Below are 15,290 nucleotides of genomic sequence, written 5' to 3' on the forward strand. Positions count from 1 at the left end.
CTGATTAACCTTTCATTTTCAGATGAACCACTGCTTTGAGCTCTGATTAAGTGTCAGGATGGATGATTTTCAGCTAATAAAACTGATGAAATGCTGACTCTGCACTCACATATTTAACTGTGCAACATACACTCATGTTAGTTTACGGCACAATGGTTGTACGATTCTTTTCCTCTTTGAAGAAACACTATAGAATGAAGACAGGTACGAGGTTTTGCTGTGCATAACATCTAATAGGCCTTTTTCAGGTTGTCAGAGCAGGAAAAGTACAGGTGTAGCTTATAACATTAACAATAGCTCTGTTACCTTTAAGTCAGTGGTTCTCAGACTTTTTCTTGCATGTCCCCCCCTTCATAAGCCGAAAAAAGTTCACGCCACAACCCTGCAATTTTAGCAGTGATCAACAAGGATAAGGAAAGCAACTAATAATAAAAGGATCCAAGCTGAATTTTAGTAAAATAAAGGTCAGCATGACAGCATCAGCAAACTCTTGTTTGTTACATAAATCACAATCATACATGCCCCTCCTTCACTACCTCTGCCCCACCAGTTTGAGAACCACTGCTTCAGGCTTAGAAACACTCAGAACAGCAGGACCCTGTAAGTAAATAATATATAGGACGTAGTCATCATTAATCTTATTAGTTACACCTGTGGATGACAAGTCAAAATGTCCTCCATGAGGACAGGCCTTCAGTAGGAAAAACACAGGTACAGGGGTGGATAATGTGGCTCTATAATTGTATGATATTTTAGGGTATTCTGCAATAACAATATTCTTAACAATATGAGAAAAAAACTGAAAAAAACATGTTTAGTTTACAACTCAGTATAGCTGTTGAGCTCTCCCAGCTGCAATCCTGTGCCTTTTCCACACAGTGCCACTGCTGTGTGGAACAATGTGGTTTCATTCTGTCAACAACAGCTTGTAATATTGGCATTATCACAATATGTTTTTTTTTTTATCCTGAAAAACATAATGATATACCATGAATGATACGATATGGCACACCCCTACACAGCTCTATGTAATAAAATAGACTGATAATGTCTGCTTTAAAAAAAGGCCTCTAATTAGTTCCTTGTGCTCAGTCAAAATGTCCAATCTGAGAATGACGCTTTACAGAAAATGTAATGAAATAAATTCATAAAGTTAGATAATTCCACTTATTTTTTAACTTTGGGTATAATTTTCTTTGTTTTTGCCATCATATACTGTAGTTCTCAGTAAAAAAAAAAAAGAAAAAAGCACACTGTCAAATACACATTTTTTGTAACAGACTGCAGTGGGACCTACCTAGCTTTTGAGTTTCCAATTAAAACTTAAGACTTGATGTTATGTTAGTTTAGACACTGAAAAACTGAAATGGTATGATAAGACCTTGCAGCCCTTCACAGATGCACGATCAGTTTTGTTTATAGAAGAAGTGTTTTGAGTTTCTAGATGAAGCTGTCAGAAAACAGGACTCTTAAGTAAACAGAAGAAAACTCTTCAAGTGAACTGACATACTTGAGCACCATCAGCAGCTGGAATAAGTTGAAAATAAATCTGCTTTCATCTGTGTAGGTTTGGATGTTGTTTCTCATCAACAGCCGCCACATTTCCATCACATACAGTTTATTTCCACATCACTGTATCTTGTTATTGGTCATTTAATATTAAGAATCCCTTTGGTTCAGCTGAATTTAATCATGAGAGTGAGAGGCTCTCCTTCTCTCTTGGTGACAATGGCCTGCATCATTCCTGAAGGTGTATGGAGATACCTGGAACCTTTGAAGAAGTTCTCAATTAAAGCTCTGTCAATTTTGTTGCACTTCCCGATGGCGGCTTCAAAGTTGTTGCTGAGGACGCCGTAGATATTCCCCTTGTCATTTTTCTTCCCCATGAACAAGAAGAGGGCGTAGCAGTCCTTGCCGATGGACGTGCAGAAGTCCACCATCCTCTCGTACATGTTCTTGTCGCTGGACTCTTTCTGGGCGAGCTGTATAGACTCGCTGCAGGCCTCTGGTGGGACGCCGTCCTCCTCGGTGTCCTCCCTGTCAGGCAGATGTAGGACCTGCACGGCAATCTGGATCCGAGGGTTCTTGGTGGGTTTTTCCAGCACGGCCCAAACCCAGTCAGCCCCCAGGAGGATGCGCTGCTCGGGCGTCATGGCGGTGCAGTTGAAGGTGTCTGTCATGTTGAGGGTGACGCTCTGAGAGATGTAGGTCATTAGGAAGATCTAGTGAAAGACAAGATGTTGAAAAGACCATTTTAAAGCAATTTTGTGAAGTTCTGAAAGGGTGCAGTCTTCAGCTTTCTTTTTTGAAGAATAAAATTACTTACCTGAGTGAGCACCTCGGGGCTCGGGTGGAACTTGTCCTCTGGGTCTTTGAAGAGGAGGTACTCTTGAGTCCTAGACGAGGCAGCAGAGATGCAGTCGTTGAATAGGGGTATGAAATCATTGGGTTTGGCGACGGTGGGCCTCCTCAGCGTGGAGAAGATGCTCGGCCGAGGGGATGTGTTCAGATCAGAGGAAGGATGACTGGAGGTACCACGCTTGAAAGAGGAGAGGAAGTTGGAGTTCTGGAAAGGGTTAGAAGTGGGTTTGCTGATGGTCTGGCCCATGGTGGAGATGATGATGGAGAGCAGGAGATCAGAGGGTGGTCTCCCTGATACACTGAAAGTATAGAATTTGTGCAATTAGATTATATATATTGTACTATAATCTGAAATGGACATTTGGAGGATGAAAAGGTTTACAAGTGATTCTAGACACTCACCAGGATGGGTCTGGAGGTTTCTTTAGTTCCACGTCCACTATCTGCCCTCTGCTCCTGTCCCCTGCCCTGCTGAGATACACAGGGTGTGTGTGTATGTGTGTGTATGGTGCTGTACCTGACGTGTGCAGAACTTTCAGTAGAATAAAGAGGATTTTCTGCGACAGGTTTTGAGGGGCAGGACCTGCCGACGGTGTTAGCATGGGTGTGGTGTTTGCAACTTGTCAAATTTTAGGTAAGTCAACAAAAGACTCATCTTACCAGTTAACTGGCTGTGGCAGAAGCTTGAGGACTGGAGTGAGCCTGAGGGGTTTGATGGGTAAACAAAATGCTTAACTGTCTCTTTTCAGAAGGAAGCGCAAATGAGGACATGTAGGTTGGGTCAGAAGCTTTTACTTTTTGTAATGTCACATTAGAGGACGAAAGGGGAGTGAGGAGTGGTTAGGAGGGACTTAAGGGTCACATGTGACATTTATTTATTCTTGTTCCAGTTTTGACCAATAGAAGTTGATCTATTTGTCAAGTAGTCCAGCTGTAGGATTTTCCATTGGCTTATGGTTGTTTACTATACCAGTGTTGTAATGCAGGTAAGCACATATACTGTATGTGCTCACATTACATTAGCCTGAGGTCACTTTCCCAATCCTTTAACATTAGCTGTTTACTACTAAGTGCTACTCAGGATCCAGTTGGTCAAATTGCTTTTATTTTGTAGACCAAACATAACAATCTGCTGCTCTGCCTTATCATTCTGATTCCATATGTGCAGTCATACTTATCCTTGGTAAAAGCAAGTTTTTATTTTTACTTCTTTCCTAAATGGACTTAGTCAATTCTTGTAGAGTGCTGTACTTCATACAGTATAATGGGGGAGAATAAGGTAAAATGAACTATAGGTTGTGCTGATACCGGACAAAGTGTTCTCGTCATGTTAAAATTGTTGAAAATTCAGAAAAATGTAAGCCTAACCAACTCTTTAGCGATTGATGTAAGAGCTCACAAAATATGCTAATGATATAGTACATCAGCCAATATTTATATTTAAAATAAACACATAACACAAAAGTGGATCTTTGAAAAGGATTCCTTAAAGAGATTTTTTGACTGCTTAGGGGAAGCTGATGTATGGCCACCCTATAAAACTAAACTATAAAACTTTATACATCCACAGCTACTGTTTAAATCAAGTATTCAATCCAACTTTAGCTGTGTTTTGGTCCTCATCAACACCTGAGGAAAAATATCTTTTTTTTTTTAAGCTTGTAAATGCTCCACTTTGTTCAGCAGTTAGTCAGTAACTTTGTCTGACTACAGTTCGGTGCTGGGCAAATAGTGAACAATCTGTTTATCAGAGCTTTTTCACTGAAAACAGCTGCCGACTGTGACTGTAACAAGATTATCTTGAGCAGTGAGAGTGGCCCAAAACAGCAAAGTTGTGGGCTGTAAAACCAAAACACTGAGCTGAAAGAAGCTAAAAAGTTCTAAAGCGACCTGCAGAGTCCCAGATTCTCTGTGAGTTTATCATTACAAGCAACCCCTTTCACATTACACACATCAATTTAATACACTTTTAATATGAAAATATTAGTGCAGGTTTATTTTCTTTAGACTTGTGACCAAAAGATGCACTAAAAGGGACATTTCAATCAGTAAACTTGTCAGTGCTCTCTGGTGGACTAACTGCGTAATGACAGCACTGTTTTTATATCTGGACCGCACTTTCTTTCTTTTAATTTGTTTCCTGACATACACACCAGTATGCTTTATGTGTGATAGGCTCATAAAAAATCTGCCCCATTTCCAGACACCATTTCCATTTTCTCATGCTGGTAAAGCTCCTTTCGATCACCATACCTCACTCATCAACGTTCTCACATTTTATGCACTGATTAATTGTTGGATGCTCATCTTTGACCACAGAGACTCCGTCTTTCAAACTGATCTGCAGACTGTCTCTGAACATTTTGTTGAGAAGCTCTCATCACACACTTGTAGTCATTCCACCCACACCAGTGTCAGCAGTCCAGATATTTCATGGACATGTGTTTTGTAAAGATGCTTTAAGCAGGGGCTAATGGACAACACTTGTCTATGTACTGCAGCTACTGTATCAGTTTACAATTTATAAAAAAAAAAACACTAGAATTCATTTTGGCAGAATCTTTCTGAAATAATATAACTTATTTCAACAAAGTAACATGGGTTAGGTAAGTGTTCTCTTGTTCAGCCCTTTTACAAACTGAAAAAAATTAGTTCTACCAAAATAACAAGTTTGTTTTAACATATCATGTGGGTAATGTCTCTTAATTTCAAAATCATATATTGAGGAACTTGGCTTCATACAATTGTCATTGTGTGCATTTGTTTCAATTTTGAACCTGGATATTTTTTGACTACCCTCAGAGCACATACTCTGCATATCATGTGACTGCCATAAAACAAGAGATGGCTAACGAGGTTCTGTTGTTCCCTTTGATATACGAGCACAGTATATACAGTACACAGTGGTCAGTTTGATCATTAGAGGGCACATTGCATAGGGAAACAAGGAAAGCAGTTAAAAAGCCACAAATGGTTAAAGATTAACAGTTCAGTTCATTATTTTAGGAATAAAAAAAAGTTGTAAGCAACCCTTGATGATTGTTTTCCACATTGTGTAAGTCCACTGGTGTCTCTAGGTCCACTGTATCTGCAGTGTGACTGGCGTTGTTATGTGAGGTATCAGCGGCTAGTAGAAGTAGATGTAGCAGCTCCACACTGCAGTGTTAGGCCGGGTCTTGAGGTACAGTACAGGTGTATGATTGGTTGCTACAGGTCTCTGTGGTTGATTGACCGCATTAGTGAGCCAGTGGCGTCAGGTCATTGTCCTTCAAACTAGCGCCGTCTGAGACCGCCTCAGCTCCTTCTTCAGCTCGTCTCGGCTGAGCAGGTACTAGAAGCAAAGCATCATGGGAGTGGTAATGGGTTAGAAAGCGTGGGGGTTGGTCACTGAGCTGGGATAAGTTAACAGTGTATTTAAAACTCTCAATAAACTTTGACTTAAGAGAATAGACAGAAGAATTAGTGGACAGAGCCACAGTTACATCAGGCAGTGCTTTTTGGTCTACTGTTTTGAAGCCTTGAGGTTGGCATCTTGGGTCGCCATCTTGGATTTTGCAACCAGAGCATGCACAGTCCTGATGCGAACATGAAGCCGGTGCGGCATACTGGGACTTGGTTGATGCTTAGTTTTGGTTTGTCCAGTGTTAAGTACAGCTAAACAGCTAAAGTACAGGGAATGTAGTAACAGAATCTTGATTCATATTTTATCAATACTGTCTAGTTTGACAATTTTATCTGAGTTTTGTGAGCCCGGTGTGTTGCACTGGACAGATTCACAAAACATACCATGCTTTACAGTGTATTTCACTTTAAATGGGACCATAATTTACAAACTGAACATCATGCAGTGTAGAAGAATACTTGAAACTAGCTGTTGATACCATAAACCCATGGCCATACATCAAGTGAGATGTAGGGACATTTTTCATTTGACTCAATCATAGATATAGTGAATGCAAAGATGGTGCCCATTCAGTTCAATGAGATTTGCTCGCCTGGTGCATAAGCTGAAAAAGTTTTCTAGCTTCCAGGTTTACTTCCTGAGTATATGGCCCACTTAGTGCGTGCAATAGTCTTTCCCCCCTTGTCCCCACGTGGCCCCCTGCTGGCCATTTCAAATAATTGGCTCGCATTGGCTTCACTTTTCAGACCCAGAAGCTCCATCCACTTCATCTTTTACTGTCTATGCTTAAGAGGCAACTTAAGGTTTTGGTTGTCAAGGACCTATGGGAAATGTGGTCCTTACGAAGAGTACCATTAGCAATGGCTTCCAATTGTGTCAAGAAAAACCTCCTTGTTACTGGAAACCAGTACCAATTGTGTAATTGCTCCAAATAATATATAGCACTTTGAGAGACGTACAGAATGAGAACTTATCCCAAGTCAGCATATAACCAGTTTTACTGCAGAGTTAAGCAACAACAAGTCTTTTCTCAAAAGATTTTTTTTACTTGAAAGGCACAGGTGGAACTATAACACGATTCAAGATGTTTTTCTGTACTTTATAATTCTACTCCACTATAATGCAAAGACAGTATTTTGACAGCTACTGTTACAAGATACTTTCTGGATTCAGATTTGTCTGTACAAAACATACCCAGCAGCATATTAAGTAGTTACAAGTAGGTTCACCTCCACAAGCGACAGTGTTAAAATAATGCTTTTACATGTTAATGAATAACATCTGAAGGAATAGTTTGACATTATGGGAAATATGCTTATTTGCTGCCTTACCACAAATTAGATTAGAAGATCAATGCCACTCTAATATCTGCATACTTAATATGTAGCTGGAACTTACAGCAAGTTAGCTTAGCATAAAGACCAGAATCAGGGGAAACATGCTACTATCCTGGCTGTGTGCAAAGGTTACAAAATCTGCCAATAACTGCCAGGTAACTAGTGAAGAAAGAGCAGAAAGTTTCTGCTCATGGCCAGGAAATTCGTCCACCACGCAACGGCAAATTGTGAGCAAACTAGCTATAACATGTTAGTTGGTGACCTCGACTTTATGTTCACATTACCTGCAACGCCGCTACAAAACAGCTAAATGTGTCTGACTACGTTGTTGCTGAGTGCTGTGAAAAGTTGAGGCCAGTTCAGCTTTGATGTCTGACTTTTTGGAATGAGTCATGCTAGTTGTTAGAGTCTGTTTCCAGCCTTTATGCTAAGCTAAGATGCCTAAGCTGTTTATTTACCATACAGACGTGATAGTGATGTCATTATTTTCTTTCTGAAATTATAAATCAAAGGCTTAACTCACAATGTTATACATTTGTGCATGAAAAAGATTTTTTTAAAAAAAAATAAATGATACTCAAATGTAAAAATAATTATTTAGAATAAATATTTCACTTTGAGATTAAACTCTTTAAATACCAATAAAATAGGGATAATATTTTATTTTTTTAAGATCTCCAGGCCCAAATATTTCTCTGGAGTTGTTGCTTTAAGCAGCTTTCAAGATGTGCTTTTACAAGTTAGTTATTCAAAACCTCAGGGTTCAATTACTGAGATGACTCCACCAAACTGAACAGGAGCAAAAGAACCAAGACTGGCATCTGTCTGGTAACAGCAAATAAAGTACCAGCGAGCAGGTTTCCCTTTCCGATCATTATCACGCAGATCTGTGGTGTTTTAATGTTGTTTCTGTGTCAGATAAGCTCCAGAGTTTACCATCTGAATGACTCAAACTTCTGTTACAACCGACGAGGAGCAGTTGCTGGGTGAATGAATCAGCTACATAAGTCATTACCAGCAGCTTGTGTGTGCTGGTGCTTACTGTGAGGTTGTTGATGCTTTCAGACAGAGCTTCTATTTGCAACATGGTACCCTCTGTGATCGCCATCTGCAACGCGCGCACACACACACACACACACAGAGGACACACACAGGATCTCATGAACCCATTGCAAGTCTCGATTACAGACTTTCAGTGAAACAATGATGAGTTTTCTAAGGCTTTAGAAAATAGCAATGAATGCTTTCATGTTAAGTATGCTAATGTGAACTATACATCGCCATTGAGCCATAGTCAAACATGCCATCTTTATAAGGGTTACCATGGTAATGGTCAGCAGCCATCTTGGTTCAGATTGGTCCACTGAGAGGGAAGCTGGTGTCATAAACAGCCATGACAGCCACCATGATGGTGAAGATGATGATGAAAGCAGATTAGTGGTTGATGCAGGTTACTCAGGCATGCCGTCCACTGTGGCTCCACATAGAGTGAGTCCATCACTTAGTTTTGTCCCTGTCAGTCACATCTGTGTGTCTCCCTTATCTGTGAGATTGGTCTTGATTTACAACTCCAATTTCAAAAGAGTTAAGACATTGTATAAAATGGAAATAAAAGTAGAATGCAGTGCTTTTACAAATACTTTTCTACTCATATAAAATTGCATACAGTAGTACAAAGACAAGAACTTCAATGTTTGAACTGATAAGCTTTTTTTTTTTTTTTTTCGTAAATATACACTCATTCTAAATTTGATGTCTGCAACATGTTTCAAAAATAGTTGGGAGGGGGGCAGCAAAAGACTGAGAAAGTTGTGGAATGTTCAAAAAACATCTGTTTGGATTGTCTTTTGGACAGACCACAGATGTTGTGTCCTCTGGGCTAAACAGGAGAAGGACCATCCAGCTTGTTGCCAGTGCCAGCTTCAAAAGCCAACATCTGTGATGATATGGGAGTGTGTTAGTGCCCATAGCATCATGGCTAACCATCATATATGTCCTGGAAGACACATACAGGTTTTGGAGCAACATATGCTGCCCTCCAGACAATGTCTTTTTCAGAAACGTCCTTGCTTATTTCAGCAAGACAATGCCAAGACACATTTTACATGTGTTCCAAAAGACTTTGGGTACTACGCTAGCCTGCCTGCAGTCCAGACCTGTCTCCCACTGAAGATGTGTGGTGCATTATAAAACACAAAATAAGACAACAGAGACTTGGAGACCTTGAAGTCGTATATCAAGCAAGAATGACAGAGAATTTCACTTTCAAAACTTCAGCAATTAGTGTCCTGAGTTCCCAAACACTTATCGAGTGTTGGTAAAAAAAAAAAAAGGTGATGTATCACAGTGGTAAACAAGACCCTTTCCCAACTTTTTTGAAACATGTTGCAGGCATCAAATCCAGAATGAGTTTATATTCACAAACAACAATAACGTTGTTTAACGTTGTAACGTATCAGTTTAACATTAAATATCTTGTCTTTGTACCATATTCAGTTGAATATAGGTTGAAAAGTTTTTGCATGTCATTGCATTCTGTTTTTATTTACCTTTTACACAACATCCCAACTTTTTTGGAATTGGGGTTGTGATAAGAGACATACAGGATTTAGTGTATTCTTCCCTAATATGGTGCACTTCCAGAATAACTGAATTAAAAAAGAAATCCACTGCTTTATATGTCTACTTCTACCCTGACCTTTCTGCCTTTTGTGTAGGAAGAAGGAATCAACTTTACACACGTATGATTTTGTTTATTAAATGATTTGATAAATCTTTTTACATTTACATGACCACATGTAAGCTTCCTTTGCGGAGCAGGATTTTCTTTACTATAAAAATACTATTACAGAAAATATGAAAATAACAGTACAAAATCACCACCTCGGCTTAAAATTAAACATGCTATGTTATCATTTTCTCTGCAATGACATAAATATTAAATAAAATCCCTCCATAATATTATGCAAATATTGCACAAGTTCATCTCAACCATGTGACAAAACTGTATGAAACTGGAAAATCAAACTTGTAAATGATTCAATGACTGACTCACACATAAAATCATCTAATGGTGGTGCACAAATGTTAGAACAATGGCTTAATACTGTACAACAAGAGATGTCCATATATACTGTATGCTATATGGATTACAGGAAGTGATGTCACAGAAAGTGGAGTCCAGAGAGATGCTGTGTTCTCTCATGATGAGTTAGATCATGGCACAGGTTTGAGGCTGAGGTCGGGTTAGTTAGGCATCTGACTGGAAGTGAACTCAAAATACTTCAAGTGTGTAGATTCATTGTCTCAGTATGGCCTTCATGACAAGCAGCTGTCAGGCAGGTTTATCTGGGCCTCTCTGAATCTCTTCACTCGTAAGGCACAGGGTCGGGCTGATGGGCAGGGTTTTAGAGGAGCAGGGAGGGGATGGACTGAGGTATTATGGACCGCAAGCAAAGGAAGCAGTGTAGTAGCAGTGACAGCTGATTGGCTGATGGAAAGCATGACAACACAGTATCGCCATTTGTTGTCACAGCTGTCATGGAGATGGGTCAGCTCTGCTGTTGTCGAGCCCCACCTGGTCCCTGGTGCAGTCGGACTCTCGGTCCAGGATGGGGCTCAGGCCTCTGAAGCCGGCGTAGGGCCGAACCTGCACCCCGTTCACTGCAGACTGTCCCGACTGAGGCGAGGACGACTCGATTGGACACACGTAGTCTGTAGATTCATCCGGCCGTCTTTTCCGGAGGTGAGTTAAGTTAGAGAAGCCCAACTTCTTCGGCTGCAATGAGAAGGAATCACAAAGGGATATGACTGTCTGAATCTAATCTGTCTGATGTGAATCACAGGTGATGAAAGTGGAAAGTAACTGATCAAAATATGATATAATCACAGTGTGATTAAGATCTGATCACTTCAACAAGTCTAAATTTAGTTTATTACAACTTGGCTTTTGTTTGTGCAGTTTTGGCTATCATTTTAATTACTCTGTCAAACTTATGGATGAAATGTAGGACAACATCAGTATAACAAGGTAAGAGTCAGATAATCAGACGGGTTATAAACAAGCCAACATTCAGCCAAATTATTTAATCATTTATTTTTATATGAAGGCTCAACGATGGTGCACCTTGAAATGTTACCAACACCAAATACTGTAGATTAAAGTTGAATCAGGAAGTAGGGGTACACACTCTGATGGATGTTGACAATAGGCAGTTTGGATAATAACTGACCAACTCTGCAGTTCCCCTCAGCTCTACAGAGCCTTGTAGCATCTGTAAGCTAACTGTTTTGGTTTTACAGCCCACAAAAGTGCTTGCCAGCGTCATCAGTGTCAGGTGGACACAGCAGAAGCGGACCTGCAGAGCCTCTCTCCCGAGGATGCGCCAGCTGTCCATTATCACTTGCGCTGCGTGCTCCTATACGCCGTGAATTAAGGATTCATTTGGACCAAACCAGAGTTGGTGATTGTTGGGATGGCGGAAAGATGAACCACAACATTTTTGGTGAGTCTTATTTGGTTTCTGTAAAGTTTGAATGAAGCTGATGTTGAGAGATTAAGATTATTAATATTAATCAATAAAATACAAGGTAAATGTTACTTGCAAGTGTTATATGTCTTCTAAACATCAGTTTTCTTCTATTCCTGCCTGAATGTTGCATTCAGTGCATGTGAGTAATAAGTGGTGCCAAGCAACACCAGAGTGCAGCTTAGAGGAATGTGTCCTCTAAGCTCACTCTTGCTGACTAAAGCCACTGTGATATTATCACAAAGCACTATAATAATACTCTGGCTGGTCCTCAGGGAGAAAATACACACACACACACACACGCAAATAAACTATTTTTGTGTTTTGTTATTTTTTAGATCCACGGTCAATTTAGCCTCCCAGGTTACATCTCCCCACAAAACCATCCGCAAAAATATTTTGTGCTCACAGAGTAGCTGAAGACATTTCCAATCTAAGTGTCCAAGGTCATAAATGGGTCAACAGCAAGCGCGCATTGTGTTTTAGGGTGGATTATTCTTCCACTTTTCTTCAGCAGAGCACAGAGGGACTTAGAGACGAGGCTGCGGCTGATGGCTGGGTCTTAAAGCTGTGAGGAGGAGCAGAGCAGTCCGGGGTTTACTCTGCTCTCACAGGCTTAAACACACTGAAAGGCTCAGAGCTTAAACTGAGCTGACACACCAAGGTTTCACCTCAGATTAAGGTGGTTTCTCACACATGCAGGAAGAGAAGGCGAGTTAGCTGTGTGTGTGTGTGTGTTCTCTTAATGCAGCATTGTTGCCTCTGAGTACTTTCTTCTCTATTTCAAGCCACATAATAACCCGTCCCTTTGTTATCTTACCTTGACTTTAGCTGTGATGCTGAGTGGGGTGTACCCCGCTGCCTCAGAGTACTCCCTCTTCTCCTGCTGAGCTTGTGCTCCCACCAGGCTGTTGAAGTTGGTGGTTAGGTGGCGTCTCAGCAGTGTTTTCTGAGGAGGAATGTTCAGTAGCATGGCTAGCGTGTCTGAGTTAAACCGAGGCTCCAGCATCTAATAGAGGAGAGATAAATTTATGATGATTTTGGTAGCATTTTGATTTTCATCCCATAAACTGCACAATTATGTGTACTCACTACTAGTCCTCCGTGCACGCCGCTGCCCCTCAGATTCGGTGCATACTCTGCCAGATCCACAGATCTGAGCCACTCCATGACCCTATGGTTGGACCACTGGACCACTTCACTGGGAGTAAACTGGTTCTACAACACAAACACACAATAAACATTGTGCTGTGGATTCCCAACTGAACAGAACAAAAAATACCCCGAAACAACGGGCACTATATAAAGCACATGTAGGTCTCCTTACATCCTATCAAAGTGACGTACATCTGTAAGAAAATGTGGAAAGAGAACTACTGAGGATATCCCCCCCCCCCCCCAAGGACCAGAAATATGGACCAGACTTCTGTAGTAAATTGTAATGATACTAAACTGGAGGACAACATAATAAAAATAACAGTGCAGTGCAGGATATGAATTAATAGTCCAAAATGTAATTTCACAAAACACAATTGCAAACAGAAAAGTTTGAAAACAGCTGAAAGAAATGAGGCCTCAACTTTTCTGGGAATTTGTTCAGTTGGTGTGTAGAAACCGAACGCTGCTCAAGATGCTACACTAAACTCCAACTCTTCTTTGAATCAATACAGTCACACACACACCAGGCTCAACACTAAGGATTGCCAGCTTGCCCAGGCTAAGTAAAATGAGATAAAAAAAAACAAACTATTAAACTGTTTTGATTATCAGTGAATCATTTTAGTAATTTTTCTTGTAAAATATGGCAGAAAATACTGTTTTTCACCTCTCAAATATGGAGATTCCCCACTTCTCTTCATTTATCATCATACTAAACTGAATAGCTTTGGGTTTGAACTTGCAAAACAAGACATTTAAAGACATCATCTTGGACTCTGAAAAGCCATTATGGACATTTTTCGCTATTATCTGATATTTTACAGATGCCACAGCCCTTGATTAAACATGACAATTAACTGTAGTCTTTGTTGTTATTTAAAAAAACGCTCATAAATTAAACCTTTCGTACAGAGGCAAGAGAAAAAGTTACTTTGGACAAGTGTATTTCCAAACCACTTGCCCGACCAGGTAAGTGAAAATAAAAAACAACATTAACATTGAACCCTGCACACACACACACATACACACACACACACACTCTTACCTCATTGCTGGGTCTGCGTTTGAGGCAGTTAGGATGGAACTTGTTGACATGGAGAACATGAATGGCGCATTTGATGCTGAGGTGATGCAGCTGGCTGGTCACTTTAAGGAATAACAAGTCATTCTGAGATGGAGAGAAGAAAGAGAAATGAGTGCAACTACACAGAAAAGAGAAAGTGAGCAGAGAATCTAATCTTTTGTGTGTCAGTTTTAATCCTGAGGAGGTGAAATCAGTCATTTGCGTAATTTTACTTATCTGGAATTCCATAAACCCTGTTTTAACTTTAAACTAGTGTGCTGTTCAGCTCTTATTTAAGCTTCACATCATTAGTTGCAAACTCACCACAGTGAGGTACTGCAGCATCTGCCCATCCACTCTTCCGTCATTAAACTGGTCTTTGTACTGAGGAAGGCCGATGTCATCGAGCCAACCTTTGCAACATTAGAAAAAACAAACAAAATGTAAGAATGAAGTTCTGTTAGTGAGTGTTTTATTGCGGTGTGTGTGGTTTCGGTACGTACGAGTGACCCAGACGTAATCGAGCTCTGCAGACTTCTCGGGTTGTTTTTCACTAAACGTCTTGATGGCTAACTGGAGCTTCTTCCTGTGGAGCGGGTTCTTCATCGCCAGCTCCTGGAGACGCAGCGGAGGAGAAATCATTTATTTCATCTTGTCACATTTACTCACATCTTACACATGACATCACAGGTTCACCTGAGAAAGAAAGAATGTGCCACCATTAGAGCAAATTATCTAATTAAAATGGTCCTGCTGAGAGACAGAAGTTTGAGGGGGTGGGTGGTGGTAGGGCTGGACTGAGGTGGACAGTGTGACAGCATTGAAGGCGAAACTAACGAGCAGGTTGAAAAGCAGAGACAGGCGTTGCTAAATGCCAGAGAGACAGACAGACAGCAACAATGATGAGACAGGTAGAACTGAAAAATATTTGACAGGCTGAATGGAAGATTATTTTGCCAGGTAAACCAAGTGAGCCAGACACTTCTCAGGTTCATCATCTTTAAAAAAAAAAAAGTGCTCCAAATAGAGTAAATGTTGTGTGTGTTTACCCTCTCTAGGTCTTGCGGGGTGGCAGACAGTAGAGTCTGACCGCTGGTGACCCAGTGGCGAGCGAGGATGCCATACTGACCGAGTCCAATTTCCTCAAGCCAGTCACACACCTGCTCTGTGCTCCACTTGGAAAAAGGCATCTTCAGGTCTCTGACCCGGCAAGAAGAGAAGACATGTGAGAAACATGGACCTGGAACCACATACTGCAGGTTGTTTTAATGCTTTATTCCAGGCAGCTACAGCTTATAATCCTTGTTCATAACAATATGAAAAATCAATTTGAGTGAGACGGGACGCCATCAGCAGCTTAAAATGTATATTGATTATCTCTATTTTCAAGACGTGGTCGAGAAAAAAATAGTAAAAGTAGAAGCCCTGAAAAGAATTAT

At 40.5% G+C, this 15,290-nt stretch overlaps 2 protein-coding genes across 3 annotated transcripts in view; both read right to left on the minus strand.

The window, feature by feature from the left end:
- Positions 1-813: 813 nt before the first annotated feature.
- rep15 (RAB15 effector protein) lies at positions 814-3,753 on the minus strand. 2 transcript variants are annotated; one of them, XM_084734438.1, is made up of 4 exons: positions 3,022-3,753; positions 2,764-2,832; positions 2,327-2,660; positions 814-2,222 (listed from the first exon to the last, which is right to left on the minus strand). In XM_084734438.1, exons 3-4 carry the CDS (start codon positions 2,606-2,608, stop codon positions 1,677-1,679), a joined length of 828 nt encoding a protein of 275 aa, XP_084590564.1. In that variant the 5' UTR covers positions 2,609-2,660; positions 2,764-2,832; positions 3,022-3,753; the 3' UTR covers positions 814-1,676. The 2 variants fall into 2 exon arrangements, with proteins under 2 accessions (XP_084590564.1, XP_084590563.1); XM_084734437.1 differs by lacking the exon at positions 3,022-3,753 and having other exon boundaries at positions 2,764-3,005.
- A 1,415-nt stretch (positions 3,754-5,168) lies between these two features.
- The window catches only part of ppfibp2b (PPFIA binding protein 2b), a 93,752-nt gene continuing 83,630 nt past the window's right edge, over positions 5,169-15,290 (minus strand). Inside the window, exons 22-30 of the mRNA XM_084733284.1 lie at positions 14,901-15,051; positions 14,355-14,466; positions 14,176-14,264; positions 13,834-13,956; positions 12,723-12,848; positions 12,451-12,639; positions 10,679-10,879; positions 8,144-8,209; positions 5,169-5,692 (exon numbers count right to left, since the gene is read on the minus strand). Of these exons, the coding sequence (XP_084589410.1) occupies positions 5,630-5,692; positions 8,144-8,209; positions 10,679-10,879; positions 12,451-12,639; positions 12,723-12,848; positions 13,834-13,956; positions 14,176-14,264; positions 14,355-14,466; positions 14,901-15,051 (1,120 nt within the window). The 3' untranslated portion in view covers positions 5,169-5,629. The remainder of the gene's footprint in view (positions 5,693-8,143; positions 8,210-10,678; positions 10,880-12,450; positions 12,640-12,722; positions 12,849-13,833; positions 13,957-14,175; positions 14,265-14,354; positions 14,467-14,900; positions 15,052-15,290) is intronic.

Source organism: Lutjanus erythropterus, chromosome 13, assembly GCF_056507025.1.
Source record: "Lutjanus erythropterus isolate fLutEry1 chromosome 13, fLutEry1.hap2, whole genome shotgun sequence".
In the NCBI taxonomy this organism is placed as follows: domain Eukaryota; kingdom Metazoa; phylum Chordata; class Actinopteri; order Lutjaniformes; family Lutjanidae; genus Lutjanus; species Lutjanus erythropterus.

What these genes read in the sequence shown, in the direction of transcription:
- rep15 (XM_084734437.1), bottom strand. Translation starts at nt 2,963, where the DNA reads ATGCTAACACCGTCGGCAGGTCCTGCCCCTCAAAACCTGTCGCAGAAA. An exon ending in AAACCTCCAGACCCATCCTG is followed by an intron (nt 2,661 to 2,763) that starts GTGAGTGTCTAG and finishes CTATACTTTCAG; the next exon opens with TGTATCAGGGAGACCACCCT. An exon ending in GCCCCGAGGTGCTCACTCAG is followed by an intron (nt 2,223 to 2,326) that starts GTAAGTAATTTT and finishes GTCTTTCACTAG; the next exon opens with ATCTTCCTAATGACCTACAT.